Source organism: Acromyrmex echinatior, chromosome 5 (genome assembly GCF_024713525.1).
Source record: "Acromyrmex echinatior isolate Ae372 chromosome 5, ASM2471352v2, whole genome shotgun sequence".
Lineage (NCBI taxonomy): Eukaryota > Metazoa > Arthropoda > Insecta > Hymenoptera > Formicidae > Acromyrmex > Acromyrmex echinatior.
In genome coordinates this window covers 16,186,702-16,205,762 of record NC_141856.1, presented here as the reverse complement: position 1 = coordinate 16,205,762, position 19,061 = coordinate 16,186,702, and the positions used below count along the sequence as shown (strand labels likewise).

The 19,061-nt window shown below is 31.1% G+C and overlaps 2 protein-coding genes across 8 annotated transcripts in view; one reads left to right on the top strand and one right to left on the bottom strand.

Annotated features, from left to right (window-relative positions):
• LOC105147947 (uncharacterized) overlaps nt 1–19,061 on the bottom strand; it is a 104,645-nt gene that overhangs the window by 27,980 nt on the left and 57,604 nt on the right. The gene's annotated exons all lie outside the window — the stretch shown is intronic.
• Nucleotides 501–17,270, top strand: Mctp (multiple C2 domain and transmembrane region protein). 6 transcript variants are annotated; one of them, XM_011059266.2, is made up of 9 exons: nt 526–3,317; nt 3,657–3,805; nt 4,408–4,813; nt 5,760–5,902; nt 6,078–6,437; nt 6,809–6,938; nt 8,345–8,518; nt 9,381–9,706; nt 9,778–9,949. In XM_011059266.2, the coding sequence occupies exons 1-9, from the start codon at nt 2,004–2,006 to the stop codon at nt 9,818–9,820; spliced, it is 3,045 nt and encodes a 1,014-aa protein (XP_011057568.2). In that variant the 5' UTR covers nt 526–2,003; the 3' UTR covers nt 9,821–9,949. The 6 variants fall into 6 exon arrangements, with proteins under 6 accessions (XP_087262590.1, XP_011057568.2, XP_011057569.2 ...); XM_011059267.2 differs by lacking the exon at nt 9,778–9,949 and adding an exon at nt 10,545–17,270 and having other exon boundaries at nt 531–3,317; nt 8,435–8,518; XM_087406463.1 differs by lacking the exon at nt 9,778–9,949 and adding an exon at nt 10,545–17,270 and having other exon boundaries at nt 587–3,317; nt 3,666–3,805.

Genomic DNA, 19,061 nt, shown 5'->3' with positions numbered 1-19,061 from the left:
AAAAGAGTGAATTTTTAAAGATTACGAAACGAAAACATTTGATCATGTTAAAATTATATTTTTTTACCGGTATTATTAGATAATTAATAATTTTTTATCAAATTGAAAAAAATTTTCTTCATTTTTGAGAAACTTAATCATTTAAATTATGTTACTTTGAAGTATTTATTTTTTAGAATTCTTCAAGTTTTATTAATTTGATAGATATTTAAAATAAAATTTAAAAATGAAAGATGTAGAAGGATATTTTCACACAATTTTAAATGAATAATTTTTTCTTTTTTTACCCTGATGAAAAATTTTTACTGAAATTTTTGCTGAAATCCAGTTTTGAAACACTTTTCAGCGAAATTTCAGCATTTCAGAAAAATTTCAGTTTAATTTCAGGGATTTTTAGTTAAAAAATTCATTTTCAGCAAAATTTTAGCGAAATTTTAAAGAAATTTTAGTAAAAATTTCCGAGAAATTTCAGTTCACTTTCAGCGATTTTTCAATATGTTAGCTGAAAAATTCAATTTTTAATGAAATTTAATAAATTCTTAGCAATTTCGCGGAAATGTTTCAAAATCTGGAACAATTTCAGCGAATTTTTTTTCACCAGAATAAGCAAATTTGCTATTGTGATATCTTCTTGCTTTCTCTACATGAGTTGAGAAATCCACATCAGAATATCGTGCATCGCAGTTATGGCATCGTGTATACACAATGTCTCAATGTTTGCCGACATAACATCACTTTCTTGTGCGAAGAATGGAGAGGGAAAGAGAAGCCCAGCTGGCTACGCTTCGCAGGTTGCCAATGAAGAAACGACTTAGTAGTCAGACGACTTTTGCCGTCTTACTTTGTGAGCACGACAGGTGCTTCTAGCTCATCAGTGCGGTACCGATTTGATATCCGACACGGAAATGTATTCCATTGTACGTTAGTAACGATTTCACCTTTGTTCCTGATAAGAGACTTCCTTGCCTTGTATATGTGTGACTGAATTGTATTTCTCATCTATATTTTTCACTGTGACTCATCAGCACTAATTGGCAATATTGAATATTGTGAATACTGTGATCATTGTGAGGAAGTGCTTATATTTGCACTCTATGATTTTTATAAACTAAGATATACAATTGAATCAGTGTGTAAATCTATGCTCACGGATATTTCTTTTCGCATTTTTTTTTTCTTGCGCGTATCAGTCGCTGCGTTGTATAAAATGTGAGCTTTTAGCGCGAGTTCTTCAGATTATCTGTGATGGCTGTAAGAGATTTCGTTTTTTGCTTATTAATAATATATAAGAAGAGTATACAGTGCATATAAGTGTAATTAACGTTTTATATTTAAAACGTAAAATATTAATTTTGATAAAACTATAAAACTTCTCATGTATTCTCTCGCATACACTTATTATAAGAAAGATGCAGAATCATCATGTTTAAACGCAGCTTGTACATTTCCGTTGCATTATGAAATCTGATGACTGACACCTTTTTTCACAAAACATGCTTAATCGCTTATTAAGAATGACATATCGTAAGAGTATCGTAGATATCCACGAATAAAAGATAAAGAACACGATCTTTTGCTCTGTCTGTGGACGCGAATCTATAAAAGATGCAAGCCGATCGAACGAAAGATGAGAACGAATTCACAGTCATTTAGCTAGCAAGGAAAACTAAAGAATTTGTAATATAATCGACGAAAATAACACGTTATACAAACACTTTCCACGAAGAAAAATATTCACAATTTATCCGTTATGCAATATTTGTGCGGATTATTCGAAAACGTGTTTAAAGCAATTTTTCTTCGTGACAGCACAATCACTACAGAGGAGAGACCTGGGAAATTATTCAATTTGAAATCGATAGTACATTCAATCTGTATTTGAGCTTAACATATTCGATGTCACAACACATCCGAAGTTGGAAAAAATAGCGATCGACAAAATATGCAAAATTAATATCGTACAGAGTGAGAATCCGAACGAAACTGCGCTCGTCGCATCTAAAATGGACACCGCGCCGAAAATAGACCTCTTATCTAAATTAAATATCGCAAGTGAACTTCATACTGTGCCTAAGATCGAAGTTACGTCAGAAATTAATTCTACGTCTCAGGACGATGTTGCGGCCGAGACAATGGCTATGTCAGGGAAGAACTCTGTCGATGATGTATCTAAAATCGATGCTGCGTCTGAAATTTACGCAGTTTCTAATGCGGATATGGTGCCTAACAAAATAGATGAGTTGTCTACCGATAGATCATCCGATATTGGCGTGCCTTCCGTAAGATTGCGTCGAAATAAACTCGCGAATCAACAAGAGAAACGATATTCCGTCACGGTATTGGATCGATCCGTATCAAAACAAAGATTCGAGGATTTTGCCGAGGTGAAATGCAACGCTGCCGAGGTCTTGGCGTTGGATGGGAATTTTTATGAGAATATTCAAGTCGGGGAAAATTCGAGAGAATCGAATTCTGTCGCAGGAGAAAAATCGAGGATTCAGCATACGTTTGCAGTTAAAGAACTCCCGAAAATGAAACGAGCCGAAGGACTATCTATCAAGACGATTTCCGAAATTACGGAGGAAGGATCGAGCGCTGTCGAAAACGAGAAAGCGAAGCTCGAGGAAGCATCGGCGATGATAGGAATTTGGAAGAAGCGAATGATTGAAGGGTCGCCCACCGAAAACCTGTCTGGGATCAAGAAACGGAAGGCAAAGGATTCGTTAAGAAGTTCTCTGAGGCGGAAGGTAGATTTAATAGAGAGGATATTGGAAGATCAGGTAGAACGAATCTGGGAGGAGAACGTGGAAAAGCATACGTGGCTGCAACCGATAGAGACATGGATCACTGATCACCGCAGACCTTCTGGCTACACGTTAACTGACTGTCAACTTGATACTGACGCAACTGACAGCTTGACGGATATTAATCAGGATATTATATCGGAATCCACGTACGATTTCAAGTTTACACCGGCAAAGGGAGAAGACGAGGAACCAAAAATTGAGAGTAGACTGATGGAAAATCGACGAACCGTGAGAAATGACGAGCAAAGAACCGAGAGCAAAATCACCGAACATTGGCGAAGATTACGAAATCGAACTGCTTCTTCAAGGTCGGATCAAGTTGAGGCAACGAGTCCAATCACACAGCTAAACAACCAAGAAGTTGTTTTTTCGGATACGGGAAATGTAGAGGATAATGCAAATGTTTTAAACGTTGATTCCGGCATTTTGGAAGTGAAAGAAGTCAAACGCCACGATCTTCTGGACAGATTAAAAGACAATGTTAAGGGAAAGATGGAGGACATTCATAGGGTAGAGCCACAAAAAAAATTTTTAATATTTATTTACTTCCATATCTGTGCATTATTAAATAACATTTTTTTACAGTAATATCACATTAAACGCAGGAATAATTGATAAAATTAAAACTATAAGAAAGCAATTTTATAAAAAATTGTTTTTCAGAAATTGTTTTTCGCAAATTATTTTTGAAATTTTTTTAGTAAAAAGAAAGAATCGAATAATGGCGGCGTTTAACTGTGCGCACTTATTATTTTAAATTTATGAAAATTATGTTATATTGAAGTAAAAATTCTACATTTGTTTCTCTAGCAATAATTTTATTTAGTGTCCTATTTTTCCACATTGCAGTATTTTCAGAGAACTAATCGATTGGCGGACGTGAATAGACGATTGAAATCACAAATATGGAGTTCAGTGGTGACAATTGTGCTCGTGGAGGCAAAGAATTTATTGCCAATGGACATAGACGGTTTGTCGGATCCTTACGTGAAGTTTCGGTACATAAAATCTAATATAAAATACATAGCTTGATCAACGAATATGCAGTTTTTTATTTGGGTATCGCTATAAAATTTGTGTCGGAAAATTTGCTAGAGTGTTTTAGTTCAGATTGCTTTTTTATTTGTCCGTTAAAATATTTTTAATTGAAAGTAATTAAATTGATCAAGTTATCTCCGATATACGTATTTCATTCATATTTATTATTTGATTTGATGACGTTTATTTTTATTTACAGTAGTATATTTCTTTTTAAAGCACGGCATGATATGAATATTTTAATAAATGTTTTTATTAATTCACTCTTTAATCTTTTATTATTTGTTATTTTATCCTATTTAACATGTTTATAAAGATTTATAATATCAATATAAACGTAGATGTAAATTATCGATGGTATAATTAATTGATATTATAATATCATATTTGCTCACTTTATTTATGTAAAATGGAAATTATTCTGTTTTTGACGTCACAGTAAAATTAAATGGAATAAAATCTCGGCTATTAGCAATTCAAGCTGCTCGTTTAAATTGAGGAACTTAAACTAGTAGCTGAAGTTCTTCATATAAACACTAGAATCCCGTATCCTAATTTGCAGTCTCGGCACGGAGAAATACAAGTCGAAAGTCGTTAACAAAACACTGAATCCAATTTGGTTGGAGCAGTTCGACCTCCACCTCTATGAGGATCCGTATTTGGGACAAGAGTTGGAAGTGACGGTTTGGGACAGAGATAGGAGTCATCAGGACGATTTAATGGGCAAGACAATGATCGATCTGGCGACGCTTGAGCGGGAGACGACGCATCGGCTATGGCGCGAACTCGAGGATGGTTCGGGCAATATCTTTTTACTTTTGACGATAAGCGGTACTACAGCCAGCGAGACAATCAGCGATTTGGCCATACACGAGGAAACGCCAATAGAACAAGCACAATTGGTCCAACGGTATTCCATTACGAACACTTTACAGAGGATACGTGACGTAGGTCACCTGACAGTAAAGGTAATTAGAAACGATTAAACATAAATTGCTAACATGTTAGTATATTAACATAAGCTAATGTTGGAGTGTTAATTTTTTTAGCACAAGAAGCCAAGAAGAGTAATAATTAATGTATAGGATGTTCCCGAAATAGGTCGACAAGTTTTGGATTATTTTGTCACGTCCAGAATGAAGAAAAGTTCTAATATATTTATAAATCTGAGAACTTATCTTTATTGAATTCTGTCTGCAGTAGAATTTTGTACTACAAGTAAAATACGCTGTTAAGAGTTGGCGATTTAGTTCATGGATATATCGTATAATGATATTGATAGTAGATTCATTTACGTATTACAAATAATTTTTGCTATATGAATTGTGTATAAATATATTGACATATTGTTATATGAGACCTGAAGTTAAGAGAAAACATTTCTAGTCAATATTATGACGCGTTTATTTCGGAATGACTTTTTAATGCTATGAATTAGTAAAACACATTCGATTGTGCTGAACAAAAAGCATGCGGCTTTTTCAAGTTGGCTAAAATAATAAGCCTCAACTCTTTTACATTAAGCATTAATTAATCGATAAACAGACATGATTTGAACTGTGATAAAGTTATATTACTAAAAATTATTATTTATTAAATCTATAGAAATCTATTTGCTTTCTGACTTTCAACACTTCATGCTTTTATTTTTTTAAATTATATATTAAAGCCGTTGATAAATTAATTTTTGTCAATAAAAATTATATCAAAATCATATATAATTTCATTAAATAATTTTTCTACAAAAATATATATCTATATCTCTTTTCGATTTTAATAATTTAATAAAAAGGTTTAACCATTGTTTGTTATAAGAATTTTTATTATTAAATTAAAATAAAACAAAATTTTATTTTGTTTCATTAATAAATTTTATATTATGGTCTGTTTTTAAATTAATTAATCTTTTTACAGGTATACCGTGCACAGGGTCTTGCAGCTGCTGATCTCGGTGGTAAAAGCGATCCTTTTTGTGTTTTGGAGCTTGTAAATTCTAGATTACAAACGCAAACGGAGTATAAAACTCTCACGCCGAATTGGCAGAAAATTTTTACCTTGTAAGTTATATTTTAATCGGAATGCCGTTAATTATATGTAATGTCAACGTATTTAATTATCAACATGCATTATTAAATAATAAGAAAAGTTGGACATAATCAACTGCAAGAATATGATCAAACAGCTTGAGCTATTCAGATGTAATCAAGAGTAAATTTTGTTGTTCCTCAACAGTAATGTAAAGGACATCAATTCCGTTCTGGAGGTGACAGTGTACGACGAAGATCGGGATCATAAAGTGGAATTCCTTGGGAGGGTGGCGATACCATTATTAAAAATTCGTAACGGCGAAAAACGATGGTACGCATTGAAGGACAAGAAACTGAGGGGTCGTGCGAAAGGAAACTGTCCTCAGATTCTCTTAGAAATGACCGTCATATGGAACTTATTGAGGGCGTGCATTCGAACGCTTAATCCGAAGGAAAAGAAGTATATGGAGCCAGAAGTGAAATTCAAAAGACAAGTCTTTCTGCGAAATGTTCTCAGGCTCAAAGCTATTATTGTAATATTCATCGACATAGGGAAATACATACAGTGAGTGACTTTAACTTTTATTTAAATTACTGAAGATGTGAATTTTTATTTTTTCAATCCTGCGAACATCTACTATTTCATTAATAGCGAAAATTACATTATGTATTAAATATATGTCACACAATCTTAAAAACATGTTTTTAAGATTCTAAATCAAGAACTAAAATTAAAATTAATCAAATTAATTAGCTTGCTTTGAGCTAGGTAATAATAAGCATCCTACCGAAAGAAATACATTCTAAAAAATTTTGTAGTTTATACTTTCTATATATTCATGGCAAAAAGAATATTGGATTAAACTGAAATAAATTCTACAGTTTATGTCACTGCTGCTATTTATGATACTATTTTTTACTTTATCCTACGGTTAGGAGCTGCTGGGAATGGGAAAGCAAGATGAGAAGCATCTTCGCTCTGGTAATTTTTATTCTTGGATGTTACTACTTCGAACCGTATATGATACCGGGCGTGGCATTATTGATTCTTCTAAAGTATTATCTGGTACGTCACTTTTGTTATTGAAGGTTTTATTGAAGTTTTAATCCAGCTCTTTCGCATGTTTATATTCTAAACTGATATGATTGATGATAACAGAAAAATTAAACACTATTATTGAACATTGGCTTTTAAAGCCAATAATATCGAGTGCACTTTTGCTACGTAGCATGCGATGCATCTTTTAAATTATAAAATCTAAAGTCTTTAGTATCTTCAATTTCTTGAGCAATGGATTAAAACTTGATTTACTTCTCAGCATGTGGTTTTGGATCATTCCAATTAATTGCTATGCTATGAAACGCTTACTATTCTTTAATTTAAAAAGTCTATTTTTAATTCTTTAATCTTTATTCTTCGCTCTCTATTGCCTCTCATAAATATTTATATAAATATTTATAGAAAAGCATTGGTATTATCATGTAATGAATAAAATATACTCTTCTTCTCTATCAAATATTTTCATGCTATTTTGTAACATTATTTCTGGAATCCTTATATATGTAAAAATGTCATGTCCTATTTGCAATATTGTAGAAGAATTTCTTTTCTCTCTTAACATTTTTTATTGAGACTAAATTGTGCATGTCTGTGATGCCCTCCTTACTTTAATATTAGAATATTTTGGAATTTACATATAAAGAATTCTAAAAGAGATATTTCTTTCTTGCTGCGTTTTGTATTTAACGCACTCGGGATTGAATATAAACATTATATCCAATCTTAATATGTTTTTATAATGTTTTTTTAAAACATTTTTTTCCATCTATTTTGTACTATTTAAAAATAAAAAGTCATGAAAGAAAGAAAAACTTTTAGAATTATTTAAAAATATTAGAAGCGAAAGGACTCCGTACTAATTATATGAAAAATTAAGTTCTGATGAAATGAGTTAGTTTTAGATATAGTTTATAATGTGATGAACAAAAGATACATCAAGACTTAATATATAATGATTAATTTTTGCATGTACAAAAAATGTGAGCACAAGTGTTTGACATATTATTTATATTTAACATAATTCACCTTTGATACACATAGCTCAAAAACTATCTATTATGGAGCTTTTCATCTTTTGTTTACCACATTATTAGTTACATCATATATGAAAACTAATTCATTTCACCGGAATTTTCCATACAATTAATACAAGACCCTTTACAGAGTTCTAAATAAAAATAATTTAAATGGATTTATGTGACACAGTAGGATTAAAAATCAACTATTCCAAATTACTCTTTGACATCTCATAAACGAAACAAAAATTGTAGTACTTCTTTATATATGTTTATAATCTTTGTATATTTTTATACATACTTTGTATATTCTGACATGATCCCTGCATAAGTGCAAGTTATCTCCGCTTTCTTTACTGGCAATGCTGCATGTCGAATTTCTTTGCTACCTATCAGCTTATCGGCGAGAGGAGCGGGTTCAATCATTGGATTTGCGGACAGGTCGCAGTGGTAACGGGCGCACCTTTAATATACGCAACTTCGCAGTTTCAAGATCATGCAGAGATTGGATCCGACGATTGTCCGCCGACACCGGGAGACGATGACGATGACGAAGACGACAAAGACAAAGTGAGCGTTACTATATCTTCAAAAATTACAAAATTCTTAATTTATTCGCGTCGCAAATTATAGAATTCTTTATAAAAAAAATTAAATAAAACATAAAACATCATTTATGCCGTAATTATATTACTGCTACAAAAGTTTTTTGCATCTATTCGTTATATAGCTAAAGAGATGATGCAAGTAATACTCATACTGGATTTATAAAATAATAATATATGGTAAATTCTCATTTACGCATTATATACTGTGCTCCATCTAATAATTATTTAGCGCTATAACCTTCGACCTATGCAAATTAATTAACGTAGAATTAATTTCTCTTGTGTTAGAAATAAGCCAAACTGTTCAAAATTAAGCATCGCTATTGGATGTTCTATGCATCTCGTTACGCTCTATGAATCACAATAGTGGATAAAGATGTTATCTTTACGAGCAACAGCGTAGTTCCGTCGTATATTATAATTTAACGGTATATTCGCATCGCATTTAGATAAGATATAATAGATAATGTCATATGAAACTGACTCGATTAATAATAGAAGGCTAATTAATTAATTTGCAAACATTGTTAACCGCCCAAATAATATATGTACTAATTTTTCTTCGGTCGATTTTTATCGGATTAAAAATTTTTTTTAATTTTCCACGTTTTTGTCTTGCATTTGGTATTAATTTGTAATGGATTTAATTTTATTTTTGCAATCAATAGTTTCTTTTTTTAATGCTAATTTTTGCACGTTAAATATTTGAGCAAATAAAAATTAAAAAATTAAGAAACATCTAAATGTCATTTCAGAAATCAGTGTGTTTTTTTAAATGTTTAAGCAATAAATTCTACGTATTTTATCTATTAATGATTTTTCAGGAGGAAAAGAAAAGTCTAAAGGAGCGTTTACAGGCGATTCAAGAAGTGACGCAAACAGTCCAGAACTCGATCGGTTATATAGCTAGTCTTTGCGAGAAAGTGAAGAATCTCTTCAACTTCACGATCCCCTATTTAAGCTACCTGGCAATGCTTCTGGCGATTGCTGGAGCAGTCGTGCTCTATTTTATTCCTGTCCGCTATTTAATCCTCGCTTGGGGAGTCAATAAGTTCTCTAGAAAAATCTTCAGGCCTCACTCCGTGCCCAATAACGAGGTCCTCGATCTTATATCCAGAGTGCCTGATGACGAAGAATTACTTAATTATAGGTGAGTAATTAATAATAACGTATATACCATTACCACCTCGTTGAAATTAATCGGATTTTTTCGATTTATAGATGTAAAACGTCTGTGAAAATGTTTCGGGAAACTCGAGTGTAATAAAATGGTTTGATATTTTTGGTTGACTTTACGGTTATTAAATATGATTTAAAAAAAAACTAAACTGTACATATATGATTTTATAATTTTTTTAAATATAACTCTGTATTTGAAAGCAAAAAGGAATAAGTCGAAAATCATATCTTCATATGTTTATGTTTTGTGTAATTAAGAAAGCAAATTTATTAATTATAAAATTCTATCTATATTAATTTATCTATATTAATCTAATTTTATATTAATTTATCTCTATTAATTCTATCTATATTAATCTATATTAATTTATTAATTATAAAAATCAGAGAATATAAAATAAATTAATAAAATTCCTGAATACAATTTTTTTAGTTATTAATATAATGCACTAAAAAAAAATTTAATTTAAAGAATTGCAAGAAAGATTGTTGCATTATTTTTATATGAACAATGTGTACATTAAGAATATTATAAAGATAAATTATAAAGATATTAGAAATATTTGACCGGTATTTATTCTATATAGGTGTTATTTCTTACTTATGGAATATTTAATTAATTATAATAATAAATGTAAATTATATGTAATGCGATTTTTCTTAATATATTTGTAAAAAAAGCAGTTCTTCTCCTTATAAATTGTTGGAACAGCGAAACTTTATATCTTCGCGATGTAGCCGACGTTTTTCCATCATTTTAAGTTTGCAAAAGAATGCGAAGAGATTCTTCAACGCGTATACTTTTACAGAGAACTAAAACCTGTGCCGACAGCGGATTGCGAGAGAGGTGGTAGTTCGGGCAGTCCCAGTTCGAACGCGGCGAGAAGAGAGCAAAGAAAGAGGCACAAAGCAGCGTAGCAGAATATCCCGCGGCCGGATGTCGCGGGTCCAAGGTCGTCCAGTATCCTTAAATCGGTCCTGCTGCGCCGGAAATTGCGACAGCGAAAGGGATCAGCGGAAAATACGGATGTGATTGACATAGACTAAATATTCGTTCATTTTGTACCCTCCCTCGGTCGTGACCTCTCGAATCTAACGTCAGTCGTTAGCGAAGATATCGCACGCGGTGTGCCTCGAAGAAAAGAAAGAGAGAGAGAGAGAAAAGTAGCAAATAATGACAAATATTAACGCCGAAAGAGAATACCAAATTAAATTTTCTTTGGATGTATGTGATACATTTATTACGTGATAATGAAAACAAGGTTCTATCGCACAAGATGAAATACACTGCGGTATGAACAAACGATTGATGATCATGTGATACGTTTTAAAGCGCATCACGTTAAAAGAGAGTATAAAATGATGCAATTATATATTGGAATATATATCATGATATATTATACGGAATATAAATCGCGTTATAGAATCATGGATATATAACATCTAATACATAAAAAATGTATATAACGTATATTATATAATAAAATGACAAATTGCCATTGTCATTATAATTAATTATATAATGACGAATTATATGATCACGTCGTTTTTTTTCCGTAGTAACTTGAACATTTTATTGCTATTCTTTTTAAAGACATGTGATCATTAGTAATCATTTTTTAATTCGTAGCTTCCATCATTGAATAAATTTAAAGAAGTAAATTCAAAGTAAACTTATATAAAATTTAATTTTTTTGAATGTAAACACACGATAGTAAACGCTTCCAAGTTGGATTGTCGGGACGTTACTGATGACAATATGTGACAAATGTAAAAGCATGATCATTGAAGAAGTTTGCATAATGTTTCGATTTCTTCCGTATTGTCTTGTTTTTATTATAATCATTTCTGAAAAAAATGCAAATAATTATATACGGTGTCCCTATAGCCGAATCTCTAAAAATACTAAAATTCAAGACGTAAGTTTAGAGACATGTAAAGATTCGAAGAATTGTAATAGTAAGAATACAAGCATTTGAAAGATTTATTAATTGAATTGAAATAAAAAACGGCAAAAAGACAGAAATGATGGATTGCAAATAGTCAAGAAGAAATTAGTTTTCTTCAAACATAATAGACACTCCAGGGACATCTTGAAGACATCCCTGGATATGGAACGTCTTTTGGACATCCTGAGGATATCGCCAGAATGTATCCTGGATAAAACTATTAGGACCGTAAATCGAATAAAGAGTAACTTCTTCTCTGGTCATACAATTTAGATAAGAATGTGGTAACTTCTTTAAGATGATCTCTTAAGTGACAGAAAGTGAGAAAAAGCTAAAAGGAGGCACAAGCAAGTTTGAAAGTATTCCATGTTAAAAGTGAGAGCCGCGTTTCGAGCATATCAAGGAGAGCAAGGAACGTGTGTTCTTAGAAATAATGAATTATTAAAAATAGGTATTTAAACAAAATGCGATGACATTTCCCTTAAGGGAACACTCGTCAATCGTTTCGTCCATCGGTGTCGTTAGTTAGCAATTAGAAATTATCGTGAGAGATAGAGAAATTTAAGAGGCAGTAAAAACATTTTCCAGAATACAATCATCCTAGACCGAGTTCCCGCAGAAATTACATATAACTGAAAATATAATTTTGTTTTCAAATTAATTCGGATATTTGTTACGCGCTTTTCTTATAGATAATTCAAACGACATAGCTTTTCAAAATTATTTGCGGGAACTCCATGAAATGTCCACTAAAAATCTATTGAAATGAAAGTTTTGTGTTACAGTATTTGTAAGTAATAATTTTATAGAGATGCAGAAGAGCTTATTTAGGATTGATAAGAAATTACACGGCAAAACTTCCGCGTTAAACTTGATATATTCGCGCATGCGGTTTTGCAAAATCGTGTTAGGCGTGCTTACATACGTTGCGTGCGATGGTTCCCTTCTAAAGCGTCTGACGTTATTTAAGTTTTCATTCCAACGCACAGTTTTATCTGTAATTAGACAAGATAGAAAGAGAAAGAAACGGAGAGCGCGAGATTACTTTATGACGGCGTTTCTGTGTGGGGAAAATTGTTCTTGCGACAAAAGCCGGTTGCCTTTTCAACCGGAAATTATCCAGATTATAGCGCGTGTGTATTTCTACAACGATATTTCGCACTTGCTTAGACATGCAGTTAGATAACATTAAAAGATATGCAGTCTGTGTGCGACAATTTTTTTATCGCGCGGAGAAACAAGTTCGATGTATTGCTACTGCTACGAGTATCGACTTTAGCATATGCCTTTTCAACGCGATTATGCAATCGTCGTTGCTGTGATGTTTTCTGTTCGGTATGCATTCATTTCGTTCTTATTATGTTAAAGTTTTACGCCGTTCAGTCGTGCAATTTAAAAATTGATAAAGCCGTAATAGAGAACGAAACAATCGAAAATACTTATCGCATTATAATATAAAATAAAATATTAACACACACAGTTTTTAGTACTATAATATCATAAAATACTAACAGTTTTTAATATCATAATTCCATTTAGCAATTATTTGAGAATTAAGAGCTTATTTGCAAATTATCTTAAGTTTATTATTTTTTTTAATGAAGAATATATCACAGGTTGTGTTACAAATGTGTACTAAAGGCATTACGTGATATTTTATTTTTAAGAGGCTTGAATTCAAGGCGATTTGAAAAGATAAGTTTTTTCATTACGATCTGATTAATCGAACACTATTATTATTCAATATTTTTATCTTATATGCTTTATTATGTAATTATTTTTTTTTACATACGTAAGATAAATAATTATTTATTTAGGAAATAATATATTATAATTATTATATTCGTTGTGATTATTATTAAAGCCAGAATATTTATTTTCATTATTTATCTAGACTAAAGTTGTCGATAATTATTCAAAGTAAGATTATTTTAACAAATTTTGTAAATGAACTTTTAGTACAACAACGGATATATGATTATAATGCGATTGTGATCTATCTAATTTCATTATAAAATTTTTAAAAATATCCAATTATGACATTGTACATCTAAAAAAAATATGTAAAGGAATGAAAACATATACATAAATAGAAATATCATAATTTATAGTAAAAAATTGTGAATATTTCATAACAATATAAATATACAGAATAGATTGTCTTAAAGTTTTCTTGTTATTACAAATTTCTCGATCAATTTAAAACACATTTTTTTATCAATAAAACCGGTAAAAACATAATTACTGAATAACTAATAGAAAAAATAATTTCGTAAATTAAATTTCGGAGGAACTATTTGACAAGATTATTTTCAATCCAAATAGATTTTATTAAGAGCTTCATTTCAAATTCATTTGCAGAAATATGCAATGTTAAAAATTGAGAAAGTATAATGATGATTTCACTGGATATTTTTAGAAAAAAATCGATTTTATATATATTGATGGAGGAAATTGTAACTGAAAGGATACGTATTTGTGAATCATGGAATACATTATATGATGTCATTTTACATGATCATATGTGGGATAATGTTAATTAATAGATATGATATGAGGCGAATTCTTTTTCTCCGCGATATATCACCTCGACTACTAAAAGTCAGAGTCGCAGATTCGTTGTGTAAATGCACTCGCTCGAAGAGGCGAATAGTGCGTATCAATATTTATTTCTAGTTGCAATTTTATCGATTTGTGGCCGGTTCGGGAGAGGAAGAGAGAAAAAGTATGAAAAAACGTAAGAAAATGAAAGAGAGAGGGTAATATATCGCTGATCCATTTTTCGCTTTTCTATGAATTATATATTATAAGTCGTTACACCATACGTCTTTCTCCAGTCTTTTATCTTCGATTTACTCATTCTCATGCTATATAAGCGCCTCGATGATCCTTCCAACACCACTCTTGTTATGGAGCACAACACGGGGCGCATTTATTCTACACATATATACACGTATATACACATAAATTACATAACATACTGGGTATGCCACAACCGTCGGTCGTTTTTCTCAAATTATTCTTACGAATTCCTTGGCTACTTTGGAATTGATTTTTCCTGTCGAAAATATCAAATTTATAATTTCTTGAATAATTAACTACTGATTTCAAGATTTCTGGCGGATCAAATTACATAAATTACAAAAATAATACATTCTTTTCTTGGTTCTCAAGACTTTAATAGAATTTTTATTTAAAGTTTAAACAGGGAAATATCTAATATTGAATTTGGGAATGTGTAAGAAAATATGATTTTCCTCGACTTTTGTTAAGGAAAAATCTCCAAATGAACCAAAGAAACTGCGGTTAGGATATCCGGTGATTATGGGACCTGTACACAACGCGTTACTTTTTTTCGTTATCAAAGGCCTAACAGGCGAGCTAAAAACAAACACGTTACATATATATTATTACAAAGCTTTACATCATCTAGTCAACGAATTATATTTATATTTATGAACAGCGAATCGCTATGTCTCGAATCATTTCTCAAATTTGCACTTATATTTCTGGGGCTTCCTAATTCGTTTAATCTTCAATATAAATTTTAATATTTAAAATTTTTTTATTATTTTTAATTGAGATGTTTATTTGTATTCCTTTATTTGTATTAAAAATTATTTCAGATGATTTTATCCGAAATTAATTGGAAACTAAAATTTAATATTCTCTATCCTCATATTCTTTACCTTAAAAATATTTACCTTGAAAATAATTTTAAAATCAAATTTCAGTATTATTGACTTAAAAAATTATCTTTATTATAATTAAATTGCTATAATTAATACACAAAATATATTTCTACAGTATAATGAAGGGTCAGCAGTTTGGAATTGAAATAAGAAATTCAATTTTAAATGAAAAACTTGTTTACAAATACTTCCTTAAAAAGTTATTCAAACTTAGTTAAAAATTTAGCTACAGCTTAAATAGTACTGTATTCTTGCCAAATATTCCCATTTTAACCTGATTGCGGATACCATTTCGCGTATTTTAATCATATAAAGGGATGCGACATATATTTTCATAAATTAATTTATATACCAATTTTACTCCAATATATACTCTTTACTCAGATTAGTTGTTTTAATCCTAAATTTGTGTTAAAATATAAAAGACTATAAAGAGTATAAAAGATTTCAATTATCAAAAAAGGTACCTGCTAAAACGTTAATATTAATCAAGAATCATTAATATCGTTGCGGATATACAGTGGACATTTCACAAGTTCTAAACCCATTTTTTAACTATTCCTAGTCCTTTTCTACTCTTCCAATTTTGTACTTCCACAATAAGATTTTATCCTCTTTCCACGATCAATATAATCTATTCGCTTTCCATTTTATTACTTCACTGTTTTCGGAAATACATCAGCTACAATATACGAGCAACACAATCATTATACACGTTATATATTTAATATTCCTTAGTTTAATGATAGAGCTCTATTCTTGAAAAAAATCGAAGATTCAAAATTTCGTTTTTAAAGTAATTAAGCTTTATATTACATTGAATTACTGTATTTCAATTATCTATTGATTTTTAAATTAGATATTTAAGAAAGATATAGCTGCACTTAAAGTAAATGAAAAATTTGTAAATTTGTAATTGCCAATTCTTTAAGCTCCAAATTAAAGAGTTTATTTTCAAACTGTTTTACAGTCTTATTAAAAAAACATATAGATTCTATCAAAGAGTTATGGTATAAATACACGTTATAACAAAGCTGTGGAAAGTTTTGTGAAATAATAATTTCCACAGTTTCGTAACACGTTCTTTGAAAGTGTGAATTTAAGATTTAAGACAGTTTGAAAGAAATAAACTTTCCTATAAAATTTGTTCCGTTTTATTTTTAAAAGAAATCTTTTTTTCTAAAAAAAAAAAGCGGATGTACTTCGGGAAAACATCCGTTTTATCGATACGCAACTTTTTAGAAAACACTTTATATAACAGACACGCAACAAAACCACACTTATTCACACATACACGCACACACACACGCGCACGTTCGAATTTGCATGCTCCAGTTTCTTCGTGTGTTATTTCGATCTTCATTCGGGTGTTTTAGTCATTAAGAGGAAGATACGAGAGAGATCGCGAACATTTACAAAGGCCGCGTACGTTTTTCTAGATTACGCTGGCCGCAAATAGGTCGCTTAGGTCAGTCGAAACGCTCCGCACACGTTTGTCTACTTCCTAATCGATGAGAGAGAGAGAAGGAAAAAAAAATAAAGAGAGAGATGCTTAAGGAATTTAGATAGAAAACGGAAATGTGATTCGATCTAATTCAGTGAGCGAGGAGAATATATGTATCGAGGTGGAAGGTTGCATTTGAGCTTTCCGGAAGAACTCGATCGACGTACAGTATGAGTTCGTTGCACCACAATGGAATTTGGCGCAGAGCAGAAATCGCGGCAAAATGAAATGCTGAAGTCGATCGAATTCGTTTCGATGTTCTCGACCAACATTCTCGATGTTCCGATGATAATATGTACTTTCGACAAAGCGTGATAAGAATCGTTATTATATTCATAATATGAAAAAGGATAAAAGAAATTGAGAAATAAACGAAGCTTTTAATATCCACTCACTGTTCTCTCTTTTCGTATATCCCCCTTAAATCCGTCTCCTTTCATCAATCATCACTTTTCAGCTCATTATGATACTAAAATTGTTGCTGAAATATCTAATGTATCTTCAGAAAAAATTCTCACACTTTAAAAAGTTAAATTTAAATTTAAAATTTGTGGTAAGGCTAAAAATGAGAAATCAGTAAAACTCGATAAGAAATTATAGTCTTGCTATCCTGCAATCTTGTATTATTGTTGTTTGATTATAGGGTATGTAGTAGAAAAATATCGCGAAGTAATTTAACGTTTCATACAATGTTCTTTGGCTAATCTGCATTGCAATTAGTGTGCCTTCCAACAAGCGACACGATGCGACACAATGATCATGTCATCTTTATTTAACATTGGCAAACAACAAGGATAATGATCCATTGTGTCATTTGTGCCGCTTGTTGGAAGGCACACTTAATCTTCTTGTTATGAACAAAAGAAAGTATTTTCGCACGCCGTTATCCATTTGTGAATAATTCGAACGTGCATTTTTCATTCCATCTATCATTAATATATTACGCTACGTAAGCTACGTCATATTTGCGTGTTATACTCGTAAGACTTTTCCAACCGAGATTACACAAGTAGGAAACTCTCGCATTATCCTTGACGGTCGCTTACGTGTTACTTCGCAGTTCCGTCACCCTACATCCTTTTTATGACCCCGATGTGTCAGATGCGGTTTACTTTCCATAGTCATCGCCAAGAAAGAGATACAAGAAAGGTACACGTGCCGCCATCAAAGAATGCTCCCGCCTAGAATGGTGAAAGTAAAACCGCGCCCGTCGACTAAAACAAATTTCAGTAGCTTTTATCGGAATGTGTTGAGCCATGGTAATCCTTTTTCAAACGCGGCAACGTGCTATTAATGACATGCTCGGCACGGCGCGAAAGTAATCGTACGTAAACAAAAAAACGTAAGTAAGTATAAGTATAAATAAAGTAAAATAGAGATATTAAAAAATTTATCTTAAGTGTTAAATCTTTTGACAATTTATATTTTACTAAATTGTATTTATGATGTTTACAGTTTAAATTCCTGTTTTTCTTTAATTTTATATAAATTTCTTTAATAATTATTCTTTTAATTAAAGATAAGAGATATAAAGAAAACTTATCCATGGCCATATATAAGTTTACTGGAACTTAATGTTTGTTAAAGATTGAATTCTTTTATTAAATTATAAAATACTTATTGTCTTTCGTTATGACATATGTAGATAATATTATTTCAGAGGTTAATAGAGAGAAAAACTTGTTGATTCGTTAAATCAAGAACTTGATAATAACCACAAATGACGTCCTAGACCTTGTACGAAAGTAAAAGTCGAGGTCAAGTTTGACAAGTCGATTTGGATCCTCATCGAGAGAGCATGGATGATTAAGCACCAATGAATCGATAAATACGCCGTACCGCTTTCCCATAAAACGTCATTAAAGATTTTAAATGTTCATTGACCCGACATACATAAAAAATGATAGAATATTTATATTATACATATTATATCATTTATGCATTATTTGTTTTTTAATAAATTGTAGCATCTTTATATGAATTTAATAGTTTAATTTACTCTTTTATAACTTCAATAGAAACTGTATTAATGTATTCGACATTTATAAGCTATTTATAGTATTTATATTATTCGTAGCGTTTTTTAATGAAAGAATGTTATTTATTTCACATGAGCATTAAAAAATACATTAATGAAAGTACTTCCCATCACTTGTAAAACGCTACGAATTAATTCCAACA

What these genes read in the sequence shown, in the direction of transcription:
- Mctp (XM_011059264.2), top strand. Translation starts at nt 2,004, where the DNA reads ATGGACACCGCGCCGAAAATAGACCTCTTATCTAAATTAAATATCGCA. An exon ending in ACGAAGACGACAAAGACAAA is followed by an intron (nt 8,519 to 9,380) that starts GTGAGCGTTACT and finishes ATGATTTTTCAG; the next exon opens with GAGGAAAAGAAAAGTCTAAA. An exon ending in GAAGAATTACTTAATTATAG is followed by an intron (nt 9,707 to 10,544) that starts GTGAGTAATTAA and finishes ATACTTTTACAG; the next exon opens with AGAACTAAAACCTGTGCCGA.